The 22,950-nt window shown below is 38.1% G+C and overlaps 1 protein-coding gene across 1 annotated transcript in view; it reads left to right on the forward strand.

The window, feature by feature from the left end:
- The window catches only part of b3glcta (beta 3-glucosyltransferase a), a 76,194-nt gene that overhangs the window by 33,905 nt on the left and 19,339 nt on the right, over nt 1–22,950 (forward strand). The window contains exons 4-8 of the mRNA XM_087851103.1: nt 10,106–10,215; nt 19,081–19,157; nt 19,801–19,912; nt 22,317–22,453; nt 22,605–22,668. Coding sequence (XP_087707229.1) covers nt 10,106–10,215; nt 19,081–19,157; nt 19,801–19,912; nt 22,317–22,453; nt 22,605–22,668 — 500 coding nt within the window. The remainder of the gene's footprint in view (nt 1–10,105; nt 10,216–19,080; nt 19,158–19,800; nt 19,913–22,316; nt 22,454–22,604; nt 22,669–22,950) is intronic.

Here is a 22,950-nt window from a genome sequence, read left to right on the forward strand (position 1 = left end):
GGGGCATGATTTCAAAATTTATTATTGTAGCTCGTTTCCAAAGGGTACTGAGAGTAAGAAGTAAGAAAAGCATAACTGACTTCATAAGAAGTCATAAAACCTTTCATTTGAACTTTTGTGTTTTTTTTCCCTTCTATTAGGGACACATTAATTAGCAGCATATTATAAGAATAGAATGGAAACCTTAATACAGACATCATTAATTACATTAATATAGTCTAATGGTACCTTTGCTGTTTATTTGGGTCATCACCAGTATCTGTGTGTGGTTTTTTTTTTCTAGTATATTTCTTTCATTTTCAAAATGTTTATTAAAATGTTAAATTGATGTACTAGAAATTGTACATACCAGATGTTTAAAGTTGATATAATAAATAAATAACCTTAAATTGTTTTTATGGGAATGTACCAGCATTGGGCAGATCCAAGGTGTATTGCCCAAAGCTGTGTTTTAAATCTGGATCTAAATGTATACTGTTATATAGTCAAGGTTATATACTAACTCTATTCTACATCTCCTTTTTCAGAACAAAACCCAAATGCCAGAATTTAAATCCAATTATCACTATAGCAGTCGTTAATCCTAGGAGAGCTGTGTTACTGTCCCGTATGCAGCTATATTATATTTATTCAGTGGCTCAGAGCCAGCCTCTCCAGGCCAAGAGGACACGCGAGAAGATAGAATGCATTTCAATGTTCACAAGATGTTGACTGAACTCCTTTTTCTGACTAGTATTTCTTATTTTCCTTTTTTTTCTCCCTACAAACAGTGCTTTGCTGCTTGCTTGTGACAATGCTCTTTTGTGTCTGTGTCTTTCCTTTATTCAAGTGGTAAATGGCTTGCACTTACAGGTCTTTTCTTCTTAGAAGTTCTCAAACTCCTTTGCTTTGCTGCTTTGTGTCTCATTCACTTTTTCCACATACTTACAATGGAGGTGCAGTTGTCATTCAAGGTGCTCACCAGCCACCGGGAGCATCCTGTTTAGTATTTTGCCCAAGGACACTTGTGGAGAAGCCAGGGATTAAATCTCTAGCCATGTGATTAGTGGAAAACACCTGAACATAGCTGATGGCTTTATTTCATTTAATTTAAAAAGCAATTTAAAAAGCAGGCAACCATCCTGAGAAATGCAATCAGTCGTGGCATATATTGCCAAATAAGATATGAAAGCAAACATATTTCCAAAAATTCAGCTTTACAGAAATTAGAAAAAAAAAGAAGTTTTAAAGTGATATCGAATCCATTCTCGACTCATTCAATACTTTAATGGGTGACGAATGGGATTCATAAGCAAAACCTGAAATCTGTTAAGCGTTAATTGCCTGAGCTTCCTGAATTATTGATTCTAAGTGAGGTTTAAGGATTGCGTTCAGCACTCATTAGTCTTTAGCAGAGTTGTCCATGGAGTCAGGAACTCCAGAGAACCTCTAATGAGTGTGATTATCACAGGTTGGATGCAGCTTTTTTCAGCCTGTCCTTTTACATCTTGTAATTTCTGTGTGTTTCTGTGTTACTACTTGAAGAGGATGTTTATAAAAGATTGCTTGTTTCCTTGCAGTCTTTCATTTCCAGTCTTTTGTTGTTGTTGTTGTTTTTCAATGCAAGTGACTCCCTATCTTTGTCTGCTGGCTTGCTTCCTCATTCCGCTCCCTGTCTGTTGTTCGCCACTTTGGCAATTTCCTCCCTGTGTTTTATTGAGAGATATTTATGATACTGACCTTTTCAGCAGTAAGCTAAAAGTTAAATACACCATGCTCTCTATTGATCTTGTGCAGGGTAATTAAAAGTATGTATTAATAGAGGAAGATGGGTGATAGAAAATCATTTTTACTTACAGCAGGGGCCTTTGCCACACTGATCACCTTTCAAGAAGGTAAATAATTTTTATTCCTAAAACTCAACGGAATAAAAAAAAAGAGAGGGTGTATTCATTTTGAATAATAAATCCTGGACCTGGTTGGTATTGTGGTCATGGTTAGTTTGGACAGAAAACTGCAACACAGTTTGCTCGATTGAATTTTGTCCCTTGCGTTTTGGACACGAGGAAGGGAAAGATGGAGGGGATTTTTTGGGAGATAGATGATTCTGGGCCATCTTGTCTCGGGGAGTCCAATGATGTGAGTCACTGGAGTGTAGCAGGTTTTACAGCAGCACAATCAGCTGCTGGATGGGGGGTTTGGCCTGCTGAGTATGGAAATGAGCTATTGACATCCTCTGTCATCTCTCACTATGTGCTGGCAATGAAGGGCTCTGAATCTGTCATGGCAGTGGTATTGTTCCCACAACAGCCTAATGGCCCCCTCCACAGAAGCCCATCCCTCTAGATCTTAGCCGACTTTTGTCATTGAAATTGAACTATGGATCTGATTTCCATCTTCTCCCAAACATATAAGCATATTTGTATATGTCCGCTGCCCTTTGCATCAAACGTGTGTTTATTTGACTGCGGAGATGGAAATACTCGGGGCTGAGATGAAATGTTTCTGTGACAGTTCCACTGACTACACACACCTGCTCCGTGACACTGATGGAAATGACAGAGCTGCAGGAGAGCCTAGAGGTCAGTGGGCTCTCAGCTCCGCTGCCACTTGGCAACATCTGCAATCCTGCTCTAAGGAAGTGTCACTATTGATTTGTGTCAGTGAGGCGACAACACAGCACGGCCAGGCCACTAGAAGAACACAATCTATATACAGCCGTGTATCTCTCTCTCTCTCTATGCCCTCCTTTCCGTGTGCATACCTAGAAATACAAACACTTCAGCCTTGATTCTTTAATCAGCCTGATCATACCCTCTTATGCGCAGAGATGCTGAAGCTGTGAGTACACACGAGACTCGAAGCCTCCCTGTGGAGTTTTCCACAGATCAGATGGTGATGGCCTTTAAAGAGTGGTTTCATGAATTGAGAAAAGCATCAGATCAGAGAGAGAGAGAAGGAGGCAGAATTCTCCAGTGTTTCATTTCATCCAATATATTTCAAGGCTGATACAGTCCTTTTTTTCTTTTTTCTTTTTTTCTATGGAGTTGCCTCTGTGGAATGCTGAACGAGGGGAGATAAACGAATACTGCTTTCTAGTTCCATCGACCTGGCAAAATAAAATCATCTGCACTGAGGGGACTAGGGTATTGGATTCATCTCCTCAGGAACCTTCAATCTCTTTCATTCAAGGCATATTATTTTCAGCCAAGAGGGATCCTTTGATAATTTAATTTAACTGCAGAAAAAAGCACTCTGTTGTGTGTTTCGCACCAGGGTGCAACGTCACATCTTGGGCCTGTTATTAAATAGATGAATTGATTGCATACTTTCACCTCTGGAAATTCTGCTATTAATACAGTTACTACTGCTAAGGTTAATAGCACTTTTTCTGTGACAGCTGTGAAAGCAGCACATCCAAACAACCATTAAATGCAACTTGTCAAACTTGCGTAGTTACTCTGAAAGCTATGACCATGACCAAAAACACCAAAGAAAACATCTGACATCCTATCGAAATACACTAGAAACTGTTAAACAAAAAAGCAGGCTTGGTACTTAATTTATATAGTGCAAAACTGCATTACAGGTGAAGGAAAGGAAAGAGGAAAACTGGGCTACTTGGATGCTTTTTAACTTTGCAGGACGCTGTGAAGGAGTAAGAAAATCATGCCGAGCTTTTTTTTTTCTTTTTTTTTTTTCCCTTGAAACAGTCAGACATTCCCGCTGTAATAGGGCCTAAAAATACCTCCCATTTGTCAGATAGCACAACAACTAACAACCATCTCCAGCACTTACACTCTCTTGGCACAATTGCCCAACAACAATATAGCAATAAATTAGAAATCGTACATGTGAGCGATCACACCAGCAACCTCAACCTAGCCGCAAACCTCCAAACACAAACCACACACAGTGCATTTACAAAACATGTAACTTTTTCTCAAGGTAAATCTATATAGATCTAAGCCTTGAGGCATCCCTGTATAATCTTGCCTCCACAGTGAAAAGGGCTAGCGCTGAAGGCATTGTTTTAAATCTCGGTCCTATAATTACGTAAAGGTAGATGTATCGATTGTATTGAGAGAGTATACAAAGGTGATTTTTACCTGAAAGGACAGAGAAAAAAAGAGATGAAGGAAGAGGGGTACTATAACAGGATTTTTCCTCTTCCCCTTTTCTCTCCATTGTTTGATGATTAATCGAAACCCATTAGTGTGGACTCGAGAGCAGTGAATTCTGTTTTAATTAGTTTCTTTTTTTACCCCTCATTCTCCTTTGCTTTGACGTAGGGTACGTGTTATCTACACAATGAGGGATTGGCAAACTGCTTATCTGATTTTGCTGTTAGTCTCCTGCAGCTGGTATTATTGCTGTACTGTGCAGTATCAAGAGACTGGTACCTCACTTGGGGCTTTAAAATGCACTGCTTTATGTGAAACCATATGCGCACGCACGTACGCGCACATTCATTTAGCGAACTCAGCAGAAGGACATTTAGAGGTGGTGTAGGGGTATTCACTATGTAAGCTCAGCTCAGTGGAGGTTAGATCTGTTGGGAGATGGACATGCTGAGATTTAGCAAGTAATCTCCCCCATTACTAGGGCTCCAGGATGAATGGGATCTTTGTTATGAGCTGAGCAAAGCAGCGACACACCCACCGACACTTAATTAAAAAGATTTGACACAGATACTGTACTCTGACATAGTGTCTGTCCCTGACCCTGATGCTAATATCCAAACTCAGTATGGGAATAGGTTCAAGTAGTGTAATTGAGGTGGAGGCAATCCATCTAATCCTGCCAATGTCAGCACTCGCCATTCCCCTTTTTTCCTCGCTCAACTGTTCCGAAGGGAAGACTGTAGACTTGTCAGCGGTGGCTGCTACTTAATTGTTTTGAAAGACTAAAAAAAAATACACTTTCTCAACAAATCTGAGAAAGCATTGTTGGAGAATTCCTGCTGGTATTTAGAATTCAAGACGCAGTGTATTCTCTATGACTGTATTCTGTTTAAATAAGTAACTAATGGACACAGATAAAGCACGTTAGAATTATTTGGCACAGACTGTGTTGTTTGTTTGAGCTCATAATAAGTAAACGTGTACACAAGAAACCTGCACGTCCAAAGTTTCTGAGGTGCCGGCCATAACTCTTACACCTCCCCAGTTTCTCCTTCTTACTTCACCTACCTCTGAGCTTTAAATCCTTGAGAAGATTTTCAGTTGTAACAGTCATTCCAGCCAGGTGCTGCAGACTCTATTTGATGTGATGGACAGCTTACAGGATTTAGGAGTTGTCAGCTGTAATTGTACAGAGCTGGATAAAATGACAGTTTTTTTAGTTTTTTTTTATTTTTTATTCCCTGCCTCTGGTCCTTTGGTCTCAGTTTGATTGTAGTGGTCGTGAGAGCCACAGGGTTTATATGGACTTTTTTTGTGTAGCCAATGTCATTCTTCACTGAGCTGTGTCACTATTACTAGCCTGTAAATAGATTTCACATGAAGAGGAACGGCAGCTAGCTGGGTCGACGACAAAGGTAGAATCTAAAGGTGTTGTCAGCATCAGAGGCGGAGGCAGACATTTGATACACCCGGGCACCCGGGGCTTAGCCCTAAAGGATAGTATGCATGTGGGATTGGGGAGGGGGTTGAAATGACTGAAAGATTAATAGGCTCTGTTTTGAGTTTTGTTCAAAGAAGAATGACTTCATATAGGGAAAAATATATACCACATATGCAGGACACCTTAAACTAATATTAAGAAGCAAGGCAGAACAAAGTCAGGCTGTATCAAGACACGAGGACTAAACCCAGTTCAACCAGACCCAGAATTGATCCAGAATTAAAACAGGACTACAACAGTTCAAAATCAGGACTACTTAGGACTTAACCAAGACAGAACCAGAATCAGAACTAGATGATAGTAGCACTAAAAATCATCATAGACCTGCACTACACTTATTTTTTAATTCTACCAAAGTGCACTATTTAGATTGAGAAAAGTTTATATAATTATTTAGCTTTGTTGTGCAAACAAGCCTGCAAAACTTAATAAATATAGAATTTGAAAAATAACAAACCTAAAAAGAAACACTAGGTACGAGATACATGAGTACCTATGATATGGTGATACTTTTGGTAAACAACCATTTGACTAATAGGTCTGTCTCACCTGCTCTTGTTCCCTCTCTGATCCTCTCTCTCCCTCTTTGTGCTGACAATCAAACCAAACACCAACATCATCAAATATACAGTTGAAACCAGATATTTACATACTCTTCAGATAAAAACACAAACACTTTTTTAATTGTAACATCAAATCAGACTAAATTTTATTTTTTTAGATCGATAAATATAAAAAACATATTTGTTAACTTTAAGAGTAAAGAGAGAAACTGTCTGTATTTCTTAATTGTAAATGGCACCAAATTGTATTCAAACTGAGCCACACTTATGGAGCTCCACAATTTTTTTTCCTGGTGTTTTGGTTGATATCTCTTGACTTTCCCATTTCAAAGAAACAGGCTCTGTGTTTTGCCTTATATGCATCCACAGCTGTGCCACGAATTTACTCACATGGACTCTACTAACCTATCAGAAGCTTCTTCAGCTCAGAATGGAATTATCTGCAGTTTTCTTATTAATTAACAATAAACTTAGTTTATATGTACTCCTAAATTTGATGAAAGTGATAAAAAAATTGACTGCTCTGTCTCTCTTTATTCTGACATTTAACTAATTCAAAATATATTTCGATATTTATTTATCCAAAACAAAACAAGTTTACTCTAAATTGATGTTGTACAGTAAAAATGTTCTTGTGTTTTCCATAAAGTGTATGTAAATATCTTTTTTAAACCAGGGGCGATTTTAGCCCATTTTGGGGGTGCTGAAGCACCCCCAAAATGAATCAAAGCACCCCCAAAGATTTCTTACTTTTTTGACAATATTTGGTGTTTGCTTGATACGCAACAAAAAATATATAAAAAGCATACAGTACTTGGTTGAGATGTAATATTTTAACAACAAAAGTATAGATGCCCCCTCCCCCAAAATGGTTGGTTCCAGCTCGCCTCTCCCCTGCTCTGGCTCTGGTGCCCTTTGTGCCAGAGCAATAGTGGCTGAGACGCAGCGGAGCGGAGGTGGAAGTGCCTGGCTTAAAACAGGACATGTTAGCTGCATTTAACCTTCAGTTAGTCTTTATATAGTTGGTAGGAGTCAGACCATGTTTCTTTTTAACTGAAAAACATTACACCAGGTAACCTGCAGTGTTGAAAACGTGTTTTCCGATGATGTTTGCTACCCTACAATCCGTCCTACTCAGTAGTAAAATCAGCTACATTTGACCGTCCTGTTGCTCGCATTGAAATGTATGCAGCCTATTTAAAATCTAAAACTTAAAATTATCTGTAGCCTGCTGTTGTTACCACTGTCCTGTTTGAAAAGGAATGAGAGAAGCTGCTTATTTTGTCATATGTGTCGATATTAAACCCAAGGTACTAACTAGCTAACTGACTGGATTCCCATTAACCTTATAACTCCTGTTGTGTGTGTGTGTGTATGTGTATACAGACAGACAGCCAGGTTCATAATGGATATAAAGAAGTTTTTTTCAAAAAGGAGCCACATTCAGGTAAAAGTGTAAGAACAAATGATCCGTCAATCAAGAATAATGTTGGATCAGAGTTTCAGTATTTATATCTTTTATTAGATGTTCATGTGGTTTGGTTATTTGCCTTTTGGTTGAAAGTACACTGAGAGAGGACTTTTTTATTAGTGATTTCAATAGTATTTTTTTCATATTAATTTAATTTTTTCATCTAATACAATCTATTTGTGTATGATTGTCAGTCCAAAGAGGGAGAGAGGAAAGAGGGGAACGTGAGGAGAAAGTACAATTTCAGGAAGAACCAGGTAAGAAAACAGACAGGGAATAGTGACAGGCAAAACAGAAACTGTTAAACTGCTTGAGAGAGTTGACCACCAAACAGTGATAGATTTGCCAACCTCAAATGAGGCGACATAGATTAAAATAAAAGAAAAAATCTGCAACGCCATATTAGTAGTATCTGCAGTAAAGATCTTATCATACATTGTACCATAGGCACAGTTGCCTCCATTTTTATAATTTTTTTAATTAATATTTTGTACATTTGTACATTTAAAGGACTCTTCTATTTTTGGAGTGTATTTTTATGTATCTGTATTATATTATACATACACATTAAAAGTGAATCTCTGTCCAAAAAATGCACTCGGTTTACTTTTTACTCACTGTGAGCATCATTTATTATTCTCCCCCAGTAATTGAGGTTAGGATATGTATTTTTCTTTATATTCCAATCCATTCTTCTTTGGCAGCATTTAAATAACCTTTATCAGATTTGATGGTTTTGTTACAAACTTTTCAAAAAAGTGTTTTGCTTTTCTTTTACAAATGTGGGGATTAGAATTTTTTTTTAAATTGAATATTGATTTATTGATTAGCATTCAAATATCTTAGTGAAAACAGAATAAAGATTACCACAGGGCAAGAAACCACGAGACAAGGCTAATCAAAAGGTACTGGCTGAAGCATATGCTCATTAAATTGTGTTAAAATGTACAAAACGGTGATCTCCTATTTTGTGACGAGGACCCAGGCACAGAGAGACTTGATGAATTTAAGAATCTTATGATTTAATAAAGAAATTTGCAGACTTGCACAGAGATGGTAAAATTATGATGACTGATAACGGAGACGAAGACAACAGACAACGAGGACAGGGAGGAACGGGTTTAAATGCACCAAGGAGACAGAGAGAACTTGGGACAACTGGAGACATTTAGGGATGCAGGGACTGACGGAGACGAGGTCTCTGTGACAAGTAAAGTTTATCTTGCCTGGCTGGGCAGCTCTCCTGGTGCTCAGCCCCCCCAAAGCTCTGATCCTAGAATCGCCCCTGGTTTAAACTGTGAATATACTGCTGTGTATTAAAATTCCTCTTGTTTTGCATAGAAATATACTGAACTGAACAGTAGCGAACCTATTTTATATGTTTTAATATATAAAATAACATCTACCATAGTTTTTTCTTTGAAAGAAGCCCCTTATGTCCATTCTTGTATATCAGTACATTACTGAAACCAATTTATTTAGCCGTGGAGGGTAACAACTGAAAATATGAAATAAACACACATGTAAGCTAAGACTCTCTAAAGAAACAGCATTGTTGTTTTATTTTGCCATTTGTTGATTCACTTGAAGAACGAGTAACGTAATATGGGTCAAGTGATCAGTTTGATATCAATCTTTCGTGATACACCATCATATTTACATTATTTGTACAGTACGAATGATTTGCTTTGGTACCTGGTCGAACTTCAGTTCTCCTCTGTCTGCCTGGCTGCGTTTCTCCAACAGCGCACTTGCAGGCAGTAGCTCCCCCCGCCCCCTCGCTCAGTCGCTTAGTGTCTGAGCTCGGATCATACCAATATTAGGGGGGATTTATGCACAGTTGTTAATTCCCACAGTGTGCACTATGTGCTTCGAATATTGTGTGCAGTTTTTGTCTTATACAGTTGTCAGCCAGTCATCTAACTATGAAAAAATTACACTCCAAAAGACCCCGGGCTTCTGAAAAAACAACCCGGGCTTAAGCCCAGTAAGCCCCACCCCCCTCCCCTGCTCTGCCACTGGTCAGCATTCTATTCTATAGCTTCTATTAGCAGATTTCAAAGGACATTGTTGAGCTAATCACTTTCTCCTAACCTTGGCCTTAACATCGCTGGAACAATACTTATTTCTACTGATTTTGCAGTTGTGTAAGCCAGCTAGAAATGAACAGCTGGGCTGTGTCAACCTTTGGGTGTTACAGCACCTCAGAGAAAGACTTCTGACTGCTAATCTTTTATTAACTAAAACAGTCTGGGATGTGACATTTACATACTCTCTCCCCAAGCCAATTAAGCTCTTGATGTCCTGGTTATTATCACCAGGCCAGTAATGGATATTAGCAAAAGTCACCTCTGTTATTCAGGCTGTGGCTCTTATCTTGCCTTGCTTGCAGAAGGTCATCGATTGCCATGATCCTTTTTCACAGTATGTGAGCTGTCACACATTTTTGTCCTTTGTGTTCCTCCAGACCTGCGGGAGATAGTGTTCGTCATCCAGAGTCAAAGCAACACCTTCCATGTGAGGCAGGCAGAAAGACGGAGAGAGGATTTGCTCAAGCAGGCACGCGGTTTTACGAAGGTAAGACTCAATGTGCACGAGTTTTTCCTATGGTGGTACATTTTAGTATAAATATGTGTTGATCATGACATCAGCTTTCAGCATCAGTCTCATCTGAATATGAGTTATTTCTGTTTATGTTGCTGCAGGGTGTCATAACATTCAGTTAAACTCATTTTTCATTTAAAATCTACACACTAAAGGGTTTAAACATAAACACTTTGCTAATTGTTTACTAGTTGCATCGTTACTCATTGCTCTTCAGATCAACTATTAAATATTAGTATTATATAATTCATGGTAGTTCCAGATTAACCTGTAAAGTACTTTTAAGTCAAAAGTATGAAGTAAGTGTAGTTTGAAATAGCTTCTCATGTGCTTTTAATATTTTATTTGTTATGGAAATCCAGTGAGTTGTCTAACTTTGATTTTCACATGTATCACTGTGACCACTTACTTAATAATCATCATCAAAAGTTTGTTTGTTTGTTTGTTTTCAGCATTTTAAGGGATTTGTAAACTCCCAGTAAGAACATCAGCATTATGTCAGCCTGGCTTTTTTTCTTCAAGTCTATTCAGAGCAGATTTAATGTAGTGCAATGTATGATATAATCTATTCAGTTAAATAGTCAATGCAGTGTTGCTAACAACAGTATTACATTCAATTAAAGGACGCAATCACTCGCTGTGTTTATTCTATTAAAAGACTTTTTGTCTTCCTCAATATTCTTGGATTGGTCACTGAGTTGGAAACAATATTGTCTCAGTCTCCTGCTCAATGCTATGTATCTTGTATCCAGAGTATTGACTAGCTGTGCCAAATTTAGAGCAAGTCATTTTTTCTGATTCGTGTTGCCACAGTAATATAAATAAATAAACTAATAAACAATACAAGCTAAATGTAACAAAACATTTAAGAAGAAATTTATACATAGAGGGAAACCTTACAGCACAAGACAATTAAAACACAAAAATTAAATTCTAAATGAAAACAGCAAAAGTGGATAAGTGGAAGAAAATGGATGGGTGAACGGATGGACAGATGGACAGATGATATAAAATTAGCTCAAACTGGAAGCAGCGAGAAAGCCCACTTCTAAAAACATGTCTTTAAGAGACATTTAAGAAGACAAAGAGTGTGTCAATTTGATCTCCTTAGGGAAGTTGTTCCAGAGAGTGGGTGTCCTATCAGAAAAGCCTGGTCACCCTTTGTCCTCAGCTGAGAGTTGAGATGGCTAGCAGGGCCTTGGTCAAGGACCTCAGATTGTGGCCAGAAGATCTTAAATATCTTCTGGCAGTAAAGATGTTTGTTTGTTTTAGGCGTTTTTAAAAATAAATTATAGACAAGTTGTAGTTTAGTTTGTTGTAGTTTCTTCACCCAAACATGTGTATAAGGAGTTTTAGAAATTGAACTGATATTGGTGAGTCTCCTGAGTTCCATAAAGAATGAGGAGACAATAGAGATGACATGCCTGTTCAAGCCCAGGAGCTTTGTTGCAAGTGACAAGATTTTTAAAATATTGGCCAAAATTCATGGACAAACACCTATGATGTGTTGTCGTATATGCTTGCGCTCCATCAGGACCACTAAATAAAGATTCACGTAAAGATTACATCGGTCTTATTCATATTTATTAAAGGAGGTTCTGTGCCATCCAGTATTTGATCATGGATAAAATATGTTGAGTTGATGAATGTCATTGGGGTTTAAAGAGATGTGCAGCTGCATGTCATCTGCACCGAAGTGGAAATTCACACTATATCTACAGATGGCTTACCTCAAGGGTGACATGTACAGAGAACAAAAAAAGGTCCAAGGACAGACCCCTGAGGTAATCTATGGCTCATTTTTATAAAGGATGACCATGAATTGCCAGGTTTTACACTAAAAGACCTATCCTGTAATAAGAATAAAATCACTTTAAAAGTGGACCAGAAATGCTAAATAATAATACCTTTTAAAGACATTTATTCAAATGCCTTTAACATTGTTAAAGACATTTCAATAAATATTTTCCAGCATGACTGAAAATCATCACTCTAAGGAGTGCAGTGTCTGTGCTGTGGTTTACTCTAAAACCCAACTGAAGCGTTTCAAAAAAGTCTCTTCCCATTTTAAAAAAGCAATCAATTTTTCAGCAACAACTTCCCTTGAAAATTACTAGAGCCAGTATTGTCTTCTTTTTTGTCTCATCTTTGTGTGAAAACAACCCCAAAGGCGCACACTACACCAAGAATTACAAAGTCCAAAAATAAGAAATTAGAGTTAATGTCTAATTAAATTTTTATAGGTCAGATTTTTTTTGCATGCTTTAATAGCTGGTACACTTTAAAAATATGATTCCATGTTTGCTGTAATAAACAGTGGCCTCAGTTTATGCAAGATGACAAGACTTGTCACGATGAGATTTAGTTACACTAATCCACATCAAGTTTTATGAGACGAGACAGACTTGCCACATCATGTTCTGTTTGCATTTGTGATCTCAGAGATGACTGGCATTTTAGCATCTGTTGCATGCAATTACACAAACTAATTTCAGAGCCGGCAGCTTCTTAAAGACACATCAGTAAAGGCTTAACAGCTTTTTAAAGAGTTATAAGATTTGTGATAAATCAAAATTTTGATTGAAATGCACTAAAAAAAAAAAGCTCACGGGGAATGAATGCTGCTGTTACACAAAGGCTGCATATTCAACACGTTAACACGTTAAAATTTAATGTGGGTCTGTATGAAACATGATTTAACCCCAAATTAAAATCTAGTAGAATTTATAAAGCGTGAAATATCAGATGGAAAAAATGCAAATGCAAAAAGGGGGAGAGAGGACAATGGGAACAACAATTTTCCCTCTTATACTTGCATTTCTTATTCATTAAAACCTTTTATGTCATTGTTTACCTTTACCGTGTTCAGTTTTTAATTCCATGACTTAATAAAATGTAGTCTTTTGCTTGTGCATTTAATTTTAATTGTAATCAGCAAAATAATTCTCATTTAATAAGTCCACTAAATGAAACAAGGACATCTGTATCTGTAATGGCACAGCTTTTTAAATTCATTTTTAATTGAACGCCAAAATTGACAAAGCAAAATTACTTCACTGCGACAAATCTCTTATTTTTTAATGGAAAAAAACATTTTCTTATCTGAAGCTGCTATAGTTTAGGTTTGGATAAATCCAGGCACAATCATCTTTGAGTAGTTGGTTAATGATAGGGAGTGATAGTGGCAGTGATGAAAGCAACTACCAATAACTACTGTTAGAGCAAGGAGAGGAAGGAGCAGTGGTTTGCTCCATAAAAAAAACTTGGCGCTGTGTTGACCCATCCATCCACCAGGATCTCACAGCACAAAAAGTGAGCTAAACTTTTGCTCCTGACATGAATCAGAATTCACATTCTTTCACTCTTTTGTTTTTCTGTTCATGTCTATAAACGGACAGACTTAAATATAGCTTAATAAGGTATCTACAGTAGTCATCCAAGTAAGGCCTCAGTCACACACTCCTAGAGTCTGACCAGTGCCTATGGCAGTAAGTGTATATCCTGACTGACTGGCAGCGAGTGAAGGTTGGAATTTTGCTCACTGTCCACAGGGGAAATTGTTTGCAAAGAGCTGCACCAGAAATCTCTTTTGTCACTAGTGGATTGCTGCGGTCCCCTGTAGTTTGTTAGGAAGACGCTGACTTGTCTGCAAACACTCACCATTTTAATTCACTACATCCCTGAGTGCCACATAAACACACTTTGACTGGCCTTCAGAGTAACAGTTGTGTCATACCACTACAGCCAACACAATTCAGAAGATGCAAGTTTTACTTTGAAGGTGAACATTCTCTAATTCCAGTTTGCATCACACAATTGACAGTAGTGTTTGCAAGTGTTTGTATAAAAGATGCCAACTTATCTGCAAACTACTGGTGACTGTAGCACCAGTAGTTTGTATAAAGCAGGAGCTTTTCGGTGCAGCATCATATACCTCTTTGAGAGCAGTTTCACCTGTGCTAGGTAGCTTGAGTGCTAGGTAAGATTAGAAAAGCACTATACAGTGGACCTCCGTTTATCGCGGGGATTACGTTCTAAAAATAACCTGCAATAGGTGAAATTCGCAAAGTAGCCAACTTTATTTTTTACAACTATTATGGATGTTTTAAGGTTTTAAAACCCTTCACTACACACTTTATATGCTTTTCTCAGACAGGCATGAACATTTTCACACTTTTCTCTCTTGTTTAAACGCTCACGTTCAAACCATCGTAGAAAAATAAGTCCAGTGTTATAGAATGAAACCAAAGGCACCTGCAGGTGTCTTTGATGGTGCAAAACATTTCGTCAACATTGTTGTTTGTTGGGGAGAAACTTACAAACATACAGTACAGCACTTCAGAGTCATACTGCTAGCGATTGAAGATTTATGTAAATTTGACAAGCTGGACACATTCTGTACTGTACAGGAGACACAGCACGAGATTGACAGACAATGATCTACAGCCAATCAGGACGCAGAACACAATGCACTGAAAAAAAGCATGCACAATTGCACACACAAAAAAATCTGCGAAACAGCGAGGCCGCGAAAGGTGAACCGCGTTATAGCGAGGGACCTCTATATAAGAACCAGTCCATTTACCATTGAGCAGTCCAACTACCAGCAACCTGGAGGAACCCTTCTCCTCAACCAGTGATAAAGTATACACATTTCTGTTAGGGAATGCACATTTGTCCCTCACCATGAGTAGTTACTAAATGATCACCAAGAGAGTTCTAGCCTCTATTACTGAGGTCCAATTTCAGTTAACATATTAAAATATTTTCATTTAGAATAGCTCTTAAAATCACCAAGTGCCAAGTTTTGTGCAAGCTGCTTGTGTTTTGCAGGATCCTGTTTTGTTGAATTGCTGTCAGAATAAAAATATGCCAAAACAAAAGCAGAAAAGGTGTTCGAATAGCATGGATAAAATGTAAACTCCAGTTGATATTACTGTCTGCCAGCCTATCATCTCAAGCCAAACATAGGTTATAACCAGCTGTCTCTGTCTACAGTCACACCTCCGAGACACATCACAGAAAATCTTAGAATTCTAACAGTCTTACAGGGTGTTATAGAAACAGTGAAAGAAAGCCATCAAAGCCAAAGAGACTTTGCTAAGATTGTACTTTTGCTGTTTATTGTTATTTTAGATGTATACAGTTCTGTGGAACAGAAAACTGTCATGAAAATATCTATAAATCATTTTTTGAGACATAAAAACACAGCAACGACAATGCAGAAAAGAGATAACCTTGGATAGTTTTGGTAATGAAGTTTGGATGTAGGCAAAATGTTGTTTCAGATAATTAAATAATTAAGAGCTCACACTGTTTCTCTAATTATGTGAAGTTTCAGGGTCAGTTAACTGGAAACTTTCTGATATTTCTGTTTTATCCTCATTGGACTCCTAAAGGTTGTGTTGCACTGACTTACACAAAGGAACTTGTGCATTCTGTGTCGGTTCACAGCCCATGTTCCTACAGTCTGACATTCTGCCTTCTGGGAAAATTCACATTACATTTATAGTGTTTTTGTCATTTAGCCAATGCTTATATCCACAGAGACGCGCTGAGACTACAGCAAAATGCGATTAAACTAAAACCTTTACCAGCAGTAGTGCAATATGCATGTTTTTAATGTTTTCCTGTTCATCACTGTAATAGCAATTCATGCGTATAAGAAGCCACAGTGATGAAAATTTGTTCGTATGAAAAATGGATTTTCTTTTCAACTGCAGTCCTTATTTTTACAGGTGACTGCTGGATCTTTTTTCTCTCCTCCAGCCCTTATTGGTTAAAGCTTCCTATGACTGTATTACAGCCAGGTCCCACTGACCCCCATTATCTTCCTAGTCAGCAAGCAATCAGTGTCCTGTTCATGTCCTCGTGAGGACTGGCTCTTATCTTTTGATTAGCAGTTTGCAGCTCGCACCCAACTGCTATAAAACTATCTGTCTGGTCTTCTTGAATGCCTCTATTATCAAAAGAATGTCGATAGCTCTTCGAAGACAAAGCCCTTGTTTTGAGTTTGCATTATTATCTGAAGATGATGCGTCTTTGATTTTATTTTTCCCCTTTATTTTTTCATGGAACAGCAATGGTGTAAATGTCAAGTAGAGAACAGTTTAATAAAACATGGCAGACGTCAGACGTGTGATCGTTTTAAGAGTAAACTTGTGTAATATGGTTAGAGATAATAAACCTCAGCTGACTAATCAGGATTAATATGTATACACAGTGTCTGCCTCATCAGCTAAATCAAACATGCTGCCGCTAGACAGAACGACTCAGAGGAGGCTGTTCTCCCTGACTTCCTGCATGATGAGTGGACCATGCTGTAATGAACCACAGGGTCTTACGCTCTGCTGCTTTGTTTTCCTCACAGTGTGAAATGAAACATTGGCTCTCTCAGACAATCCTCACACAATTTCTCAGCTCTGGCCACTCAAAAGGAAATTTTTATTTAGAAGGGATTGTAGGCACTGTACGCATCCTGAAATATCCTGTTCTTTTTTATTTCTTTCTTATCAAAGTATATATTTTAGTGTAAGGACAGGAAGTAGCAGCAGCAGCAGCTCTGGACTTTTTATAGTTTTTTCGTCATGTTTTTTCTAATGCCAGTCAACTGATCTGATACAGTGAACATCTCAAAAGGCAGAAATGTCATGCGCTCTGATATCCTGATTTCTCACCATCGTTGTTGGGAAAACTTCAGCATGATGATTTCATTTGGAATATTCTACTGAGCATATCCAGATTCATGAAAGTATGATGAGAGGTTTTACATGTGCAACACAACCCAGATACTTGAAAAACCCAATTATAAGCAGAGTAGTTTAACAAATGTGTTCATCAAAGTGACAATATTTTTGTGAAATCATTGACTTACTTATTGATTTACTGAAATTAATAGTAAACAGTAGCTGAGCTGTGCAGAACAGTAAAACACACCAGTCTGATTTGAAAAATTGTACACAGTACAGTATTATGCAAAGCTGTTAATGCACAGTTCAGTTTTTCATGTTTAGCTTTACTTTCTTGTAATTGGTCTTAAGCAAGAGTTCTCAGGGCTTTTTGAAGGTATTCAAAGTTTGTCTTTGGACATTGGATGCTTTTTCATTTATTTTCAGTCCACTCCTTGTACCTGACCTTTTTTTTTTTCTTTCGTTAATCCACTTAATGCTGACCTATGAATTATTTAGACATAAAAAAAGCCACTCATGTTGTTTCTACACATAACAGACAACTTGGCAAAGAGCCCATTTGAAATAGTATTTTTAGGCATTTTGTTACTTGCAGCCTGTGCCAAAAACACATTTGTTCCCATTTCTTTGGCTGAATCTATGAAAAATACCAAAGATAATACAATTTGACAGGCAAAAAATTGTATTTTTGCACCAATAAGTTGATCCTGAAAAAGGTTTTAGCTAAAAATTTGGCATATAGTGTAGTGTGCCTTTTTTAAAAGAAAAAAAAAAGCACAGGTGAGGACAAAAAAGAAGAAGTGGAAGATCTAAAAAATGAACTACATCAGATGAATGGTACCTGAAAGTCATGCCCCTAAGAAAATAGGAAAAAAATCCACCAAACATCTGTTACGGGACCTGAGAGATAAATCTGACCCGTCAGTTGATCCATCTACTGTTTTCCGAAGCCTCATCAGTCTCAGAGCATCTGGGAGTTCATCCAGTGGTGATGGGGTTTGTAATTGTTGGAATTATCATAATTATAAACACAAAAAAACGGTAAAAACAGAAACGGAATTTCGATCCACCATACAATACCATACTTTTTGACACAATTTTTCAGCAACACGCTGCCAATGTAGTACCCCCCCCCCCCCCCCCCCCCAAAAAAAACAAAAAAAAACAAAACAAAACAAAAAAAACAAACAAAAAACCAAAACTACACAATGGAAACCTATCAATCATGGACTGGCCTCCCCAGAGCCCAGACCTCATTATTATTGAAGCAGTGTGGGATCATCTTAAAAGAGAATAGAACAAAAGGCAGCCAATATCCAAACAAGAGCTTTGAATGTCCATCAAAACGCCTGAAGAACTGTTCCTGAAGACTACCTAAAGAAATTTCAAGAAAGCCTGTCTAAGAGAGTTCAGGCTGTGTTAAAGAATAAAGCTGCTCAAATCAAACTATTGACTTCCAAGCTCGTTAGAATGATGCAAACTCTGTTTTTGCCTTAAATACTGCATTTCCATGATGAAAAATTGCTGAATTGTTTTCTAACTAAAATATAAAGAAATGAGGGCTATCTCAAGAACTTTTACACAACTGTACAGCGTGTAGGATTTGGAGGAAATCAGCTAAAACATCCATCCATTCGCTTCCGCTTATCCTTTTCAGGGTCGCGGGGGGCGCTGGAGCCTATCCCAGCTGTCATAGGGCGAGAGGCGGGGTACACCCTGGACAGGTCGCCAGTCTGTCGCAGGGCCAACACACAGGGACAGACAACCATTCGCACTGTCATTCACTCGCACATTCACACCTAGTGGCAATTTGGATTATCCAATTAACCTATGCCCACAAGCTGCATGTCTTTGGACGGTGGGAGGAAGCCGGAGTACCCGGAGGGAACCCACGCAAACACGGGGAGAACATGCAAACTCCACACAGAAAGACCCCGGCCTGATGGTGGAATTGAACTCAGGACCTTCTTGCTGTGCGGCAACAGTGCTAACCACCGTGCCACCGTGCTGCCCACAGCTAAAACATAAAAAAAAGGAAACATGTTAAATAACAAGAGACATAAGTCTTATGAAACTTATATAGAACATAAAAAAATCTACTAATGGAGGGAATGGAAATTCTTATCTGTCGTTTCTGTGTTTCTTTCAGAAACAGCCGGTGGTTTTGCTTCTTCACAGTTTATCAGAAAATGAAGGCGACTGGAGCATCCTTCCTCTGCTGCCTTAGTAAGTATCCCTGAACTGGTAATGATTGGGTGTGATTAACAAACAGTTAACACAACTCAGCTTTGTGCTGAGGACTGCATATGAGAAACACTGTCTTCTGTCAATTTCCACTGTGTAAATTAGAAATTTTGAAGGTAAATTTTGATGTTTTGTGGACATTTTGTTGCCATATTTGTGCAAAAGCCATTACTAACACAGTAACGGTGATTTATTGCTTCGTTTTATGATAAATACCTGCTTAATGTGCATGTAGGTGTGACAACAGGTATTCAGCGGTATGAACAGCATGATAAAGGCATTAGCTTCAGTTGTCTGGATGCCTGAGCCTTTTTAAAAAATCAAAAATATGTCTTATGATTATTTTAGGGAGGTGTGTAACAGCATCTAAATGTGTCCTCATCATCCATGGCATAGACTTGTAGCATAGAATATTCCCAGACCATTATATAGAAAGGCTTTCCTCCCTGAAAGAACTGTGTGCTTGTGTTGTTTTTTTGTCTTTCTGTCCTCTGGGGAAATGTTGTGACTGCTTTGATCTGACTGGGTCAGGAGCCTCAGCCTCAGATATCTCCTCAGAGTAGAGTGAAGTGAAATGTTTTTATTATTTAACTCTATATATTTCTGCCTGCGTGTGTGTCCTCAGCTTATCACATTCCTTTGGGAAAAACTCTTCGTGGATTGTATTTCTTGAGGAAGAAACAAACGTGAACTTGATTGCCCTCATCAAAGTCCTTGCAAAAGTTGACAAAAATAAAGTAAGCATAAAATATTTTCTCTTAATCTACATCCGTCTTTCTCTCTCCCATTGCTTTCTCTCTTGCTTTTTAAGAAATTCATCAGTGAGACCAAAGCTTCCTGTTTTCATTCCAGCTTAGCCGATCATTGCTTCAGTTATATGAGATACAGTATCAGGTTGGCTGCAGCTTCTTTGCAACAGTCGAGCTGCACTGAGCACCACCAGCTCACAGCGTAACCTGTCAGATATGTCACTCCAGTCTCAGCTGTAGACCTAATTTAAGGCCTGTCCCTCCACTCATGAAATTATTTTTCATCTATATGGGTTGGTGGAGTATGCCAAGTATAAATATTGAATGAGCACTCCAGAAATTCATGCATTGGAATTGTCATTTCTCTTAGTTGAGCTCAGCAAAATAACTTTCTTCTTCAGTTCTTCATTTATGAATTATTTAAATAACACAAATTTGTGGCACATTTTTAACATTTGTTTTTGAGATTTAAGCTGTTTGTAAGAAGTTCGCTTTGCTGTGCCCTTGGATTGTCATAAAAGGCAATTTCCACCCTGCGTGCAATTTCACTTCCAACTTAGGGATCAGTTTCATTATTGAACGCATCTTCGCAAATTCATTCTAAAGCGAAGCCAGCAACAGATACAACGTCCTGATGACTTGATTCATTACAACATGCCCAAAGGCAAACTCTTCTCTCCCAGGTGGAATAGCTTAGTGGGGTCAGCCTCATGTTAAGTCACAAAATTGGATTTCATATCAGAGTGTTTTAAGCAGCGAAGGCTCCTCACAAAAATGAGTTGCCACTTTCCAATTAACTTCAACCAGTTAGGCGCCAGAGCATGACAGTAATTAAACACAGTGCAACTTGTGATATACTGTAGTTGCAATTTGTGGATTTATTTGATAAACTAAATCGAACAAAGAAGAGAAGAAGGTAGTTTTGGCTGCTCCCTTATTTACTGAGGGTTGTCTTTACCGGGGTTGTCTCAGTGGCTGGATCCGCATGTTGATTTGCCACAGATTTTATACTGGATGGCCTTCCTGATGCAACTGGGATAATATCCAGGGCTGTGACCGCCGCTAAGAGTGCACTAGCCTGTGACCACTGGTTGCTGGGCTTGAATAAAGAAAAGCAAATGTTTAATTACACAGACTGCAGCCACTCTATCATCCATCTACCATTCCCAAGGACTGCTACTCCTGCTACTGTTGAGTGATGGTCAAATTTTAGTGAAGCTTACTTAATGACCTAGTGGGTTTTCACACATACTCTGCTGAAGGTGAATGTCATATTTGTCATTTTAGAGATTTCCATTTTCACAGCACAACCTTCACAAACACTACTTAGAATTTAAATTTCACCACATTTCCACTCCTGATGTACTGAATAAAATTCAGAACTAACCATTTAGCAAACTTGTTAACATAAAATACATTTTTCATGCACAAAACGAGAGAAACACCAAATTATATTTATTCCTTGAAATATTGCTTTGCCACACATGTTGCCCACCACATGTATTCCTTATTGGTCATAATCATGGAGTAGTCCTAATGGTTGACTCCCACATTGGAAAGGCGTCGTTGGGTTGGGGTTTTCTTATCTCCATTATGCTAATAGAAGAAATATAGTCAGTGCTACTCTGATGCATATTTTCATGCTTTTTATGGCCATGGTTACTACTTTCTTTATATTTCTCACACATTACAGTAACTTGTGATTTATGATGGATCATGAGTTGGTTAAGCTACTACAGCATTGACATTCTGGTCCCAGTTTGGTCTGTCTTATTGATATTAATGGTTCAAATAACATATTAGAAACACCTTTGCACAAGTCATGTTCACAGTGAGCATAAAACAACACAAAAAGTGGAAACTTCACGAAGACTTTTTTAACCTTTATGAAAGGCAGGATTTGTAGCAGGGGTTTAGGCCTGGTGGTGCTAAGATAAGCTAACTGGCAGCTAACTTTACTGTACAGATATCAGAGGATGGCGTTGATCTTCCTAACAATTCTACATCAGAAGCATGAATATGTTTACTGAACTGTTGGACATTTCCTTTTAACTCGATCTACTTCAGCTCTAGGGGGATTTTCTAAAACTGTCAGATTATTCTTTTTCCACCAGATATGTCAAGAACCATGATCAGAGCCTTTGCAGCTACAATATCTGTCATCTTTGAACTTCGTTCAGTGAAGAAATCGAATTATTTCACCAGTTAGCAACAAACTTATTCACTGGAAATAATTTCAAAGATTTTCTGACAAGTGCAGTGTGAAAATTAAATTAGGCCACAAGTGCAAATTTTTCTTTTCATGATGTTTCACAGCATTTTAATGGGGAAAAACAATAACAACCTTTTATGTGTGACATAGTGAAATGTGTCTCTTAAACTTATTTATCAGGAGTGGTTTCTGGGTAAGCCCCTCTTTGATGAGGAATCGACCATCATCCATCATTATGCCTTTGCAGAGAACCCCTCCATCTTTAAATATCCAGACTTTGCTGCCTCTTGGGCCTTAAGCATCCCCCTAGTTGTTCGGTGAGTCTGTGCAATAAATCTGTAAAACTGAATTCTTCATACAGGCTTTAGAAAATAAGGTTACATCACTATCACGTATATTTACCCATACATTTATGTATTTACTATTTATTTGCTGTGTTTGATTTCAAAATCTTATTTATTATTTTAGGCTTGCAAAGAAAGTGAAAGAGGAGCCACTTAAATCTGACTTCACTATTGACCTTAAACATGAGGTAAGATACTATGCAAGTCACGCGGTTTTGCATGGAGTGAGATCACAAGCCTACTGGTTTGCAACCATTTTCTAACAGCTTTTTTCACTCTCAAGTCAATGCCAGCCCATTATAATTTATTTGCGCAAAAAGAGCAAGGCATGAAATTCATCTAACCTTGAAGTGAAATCTCATTACTTTGGAGAATTGTCATGGTGCTGTATTGAGGCTCTTATTTTTTTTATCACTGAAATTCAGCCAGAGAGGCGTCTAGGGATTTTGTTGAGTAAACAGAACATCAGA

Source organism: Neolamprologus brichardi, chromosome 14 (genome assembly GCF_056152115.1).
Source record: "Neolamprologus brichardi isolate AB-2024 chromosome 14, ASM5615211v1, whole genome shotgun sequence".
NCBI lineage: Eukaryota > Metazoa > Chordata > Actinopteri > Cichliformes > Cichlidae > Neolamprologus > Neolamprologus brichardi.